This window comes from Branchiostoma belcheri, unplaced genomic scaffold (assembly GCF_001625305.1).
Source record: "Branchiostoma belcheri isolate BF01 breed outbred unplaced genomic scaffold, Haploidv18h27 scaffold47, whole genome shotgun sequence".
Lineage (NCBI taxonomy): Eukaryota > Metazoa > Chordata > Leptocardii > Amphioxiformes > Branchiostomatidae > Branchiostoma > Branchiostoma belcheri.
The window spans coordinates 1,480,669-1,482,991 of record NW_017804098.1 but is presented as its reverse complement, the minus strand read 5'-3'; the positions used below and the strand labels follow the sequence as shown (position 1 = coordinate 1,482,991).

At 43.2% G+C, this 2,323-nt stretch overlaps 1 protein-coding gene across 1 annotated transcript; it reads left to right on the top strand.

Annotated features, from left to right (window-relative positions):
• Positions 1–400: 400 nt before the first annotated feature.
• Positions 401–1,501, top strand: LOC109479121. The gene is made up of 2 exons (XM_019780991.1): positions 401–1,170; positions 1,228–1,501. Exons 1-2 carry the CDS (start codon positions 401–403, stop codon positions 1,499–1,501), a joined length of 1,044 nt encoding a protein of 347 aa, XP_019636550.1.
• Positions 1,502–2,323: the final 822 nt, after the last annotated feature.

Below are 2,323 nucleotides of genomic sequence, written 5' to 3'. Positions count from 1 at the left end.
GCATGATGGCTCCCGCAAGACTAATTCCTGCATTCCACGACCAGGTAATTTGTGACCAACCTGACACGGTTAAGGGACAGAAGCTTGCACATGTTAATCCTGAATTGATATGTAAAGAGCAAACCTCTAACTATCACTGGCACTTTAAATTCAATGTTGTCCCATTATCGGATCCTGACTCAACAACATCAAGTCCTGCAGGCAAAACAAGAGCAACACTAACTTCGCCCCTTGCAATCACTTCAGACAAACCAGAATCTGCTCCTGGTTCCACCCTTGTTCTCATTCGCTCTACCTGTGCTTCTTGGCTGTAATTTGGAATAAGAGGTGGACCAGGAATCCACCTCCAGGGCCGAATCCCAGTACTGTTGAGAGCAACACAAACACAGCAGGTTCTGTAATGGCCGGTGACCATGATCAGGCAGGGCAGGGTAAGTTTCAGGCTATCACTGAATCCAAAACAAACACCACAGCTACTGTAATGGTCAGTGGTCATGATCAGGCAGGGCAGGGTAAGTTTCAGGCTAACCCTGAATCCAACACAAACACCACAGCTACTGTAATGGTCAGTGGTCATGATCAGGCAGGGGAGGGTAAGTTTCAAGCTAACCCTGAATCCAACACAAACACCACAGCTACTGTAAAGGTCAGTGGTCATGATCAGGCAGGGCATGGTAAGTTTCAGGCTAACCCTGAATCCAACACAAACACCACAGCTACTGTAATGGTCAGTGGTCGTGATCAGGCAGGGCAGGGTAAGTTTCCGGCTAACCCTGAATCCAACACAGACACCACAGCTACTGTAATGGTCAGTGATGATAATTATCAGTATGAAGATATTGATAAACCACGTGTTAGAACAGGGCAGGGGCAGTCCCAGGGTATAGCTGCATCCGCGACAAACACAACAGATACTGTAAGCGCCAGTGATAATGATCACCAGTATGAAGATATTGACAAACCACGTGTTAAGACAGGGCAGGGTCAGTCTCAGGCCAACACTGAATCCAACATAAACATCATTGCTACTGCAATGACAACTGTTCATGGTCAGACAGGGCAGGGTCAGTTTCCAGCTAATATTGAATCCAGCACAAACACCAAACCCTTTGGAATAACCACTGGTCATGACCAGACGGGACGAGGCCAGTCCCAGGCCGTGACTGAATCGTTGGATGTGAGAAATATTATCTATGGCACAGGGCCAACTCCCACGCAGGTAAATAGTCTGTACAAAACAGCAACTGTAATGACCAGTGGTAAGGATGAGACAGGGCAGGGTCAGTCTCAGGCCATCAGTGAATCCAACACGAACGACATAGCCACTTGCCCTGATAATATAGGGCAGGGCCAATCTCAGGCTAACGCTCAAAATCCCGCACTCGGAAATTTGTCACGTAAAGAAGTGCTAGCTGCCTTACAGCCAAACCCTATGTATGAAGATGTACATACACCAACAAAGGACGAAGCTTCTACAGAAATGGCTAGTGGTCATGATTAGGCAGGGCAGGGTCAGTATCAAGCTAATACTCTTCTCTAAAAGTGGGGAATTTATCACATAGCGAAGTGTTAGCTGCGTTACAGTCAAACCCTATGTGCGCAGATGTAAAAACGGCAACAAAGAACACAATATCTACAGAAATAATACAAACTGGTCATGATCAGACATGGCAGGATCAGTAGCAGGCCGTCACTAAATCCTTCAATGCCAAAAATCTATTCCTTGGCGCAGTGCCGACTGCTTCGCAGCTAAATCCTCTGTACAAAAACGTAGAAACACTATAATTTCATAATTTCTATTCAAAACGCCTAGAAATATTTGGTCTTACATTGTACAAATCAAATTTGTGTTGCCAAAATAACCATCTTTCAGGGAAGCAGATGTCAATTAAAGCATACACTGAATAAGGGTGCCCCGCCCTCATGTAACAGGCCAGCGCCCTCCTATCAATGTTCAGATTGAAGTCTAAGTTATTACATATACAACATTTAGTCTATCTCAAAAAATTTCATGAAAAAATTTAAAACTGAGACCACATAACAATGTCGTCTAACATGACAAACTATGAATCATAAAACTTTACCACAAATATGTAAAATTTAGCCCTAGTAGTAATTGAAAAATAAAACGTCTAAATGGAGTAAACATGTTCGTTTAGAACGTTCTCAAAAAACTATGAATCATAAAACTTTACCACAAATATGTAAAATTTAGCCCTAGTAGTAATTGAAAAATAAAACGTCTAAATGGAGTAAACATGTTCGTTTAGAACGTTCTCAAAGACCAATAATAGTACTAGTAGCTAAGGCTCCTTCATTTCCA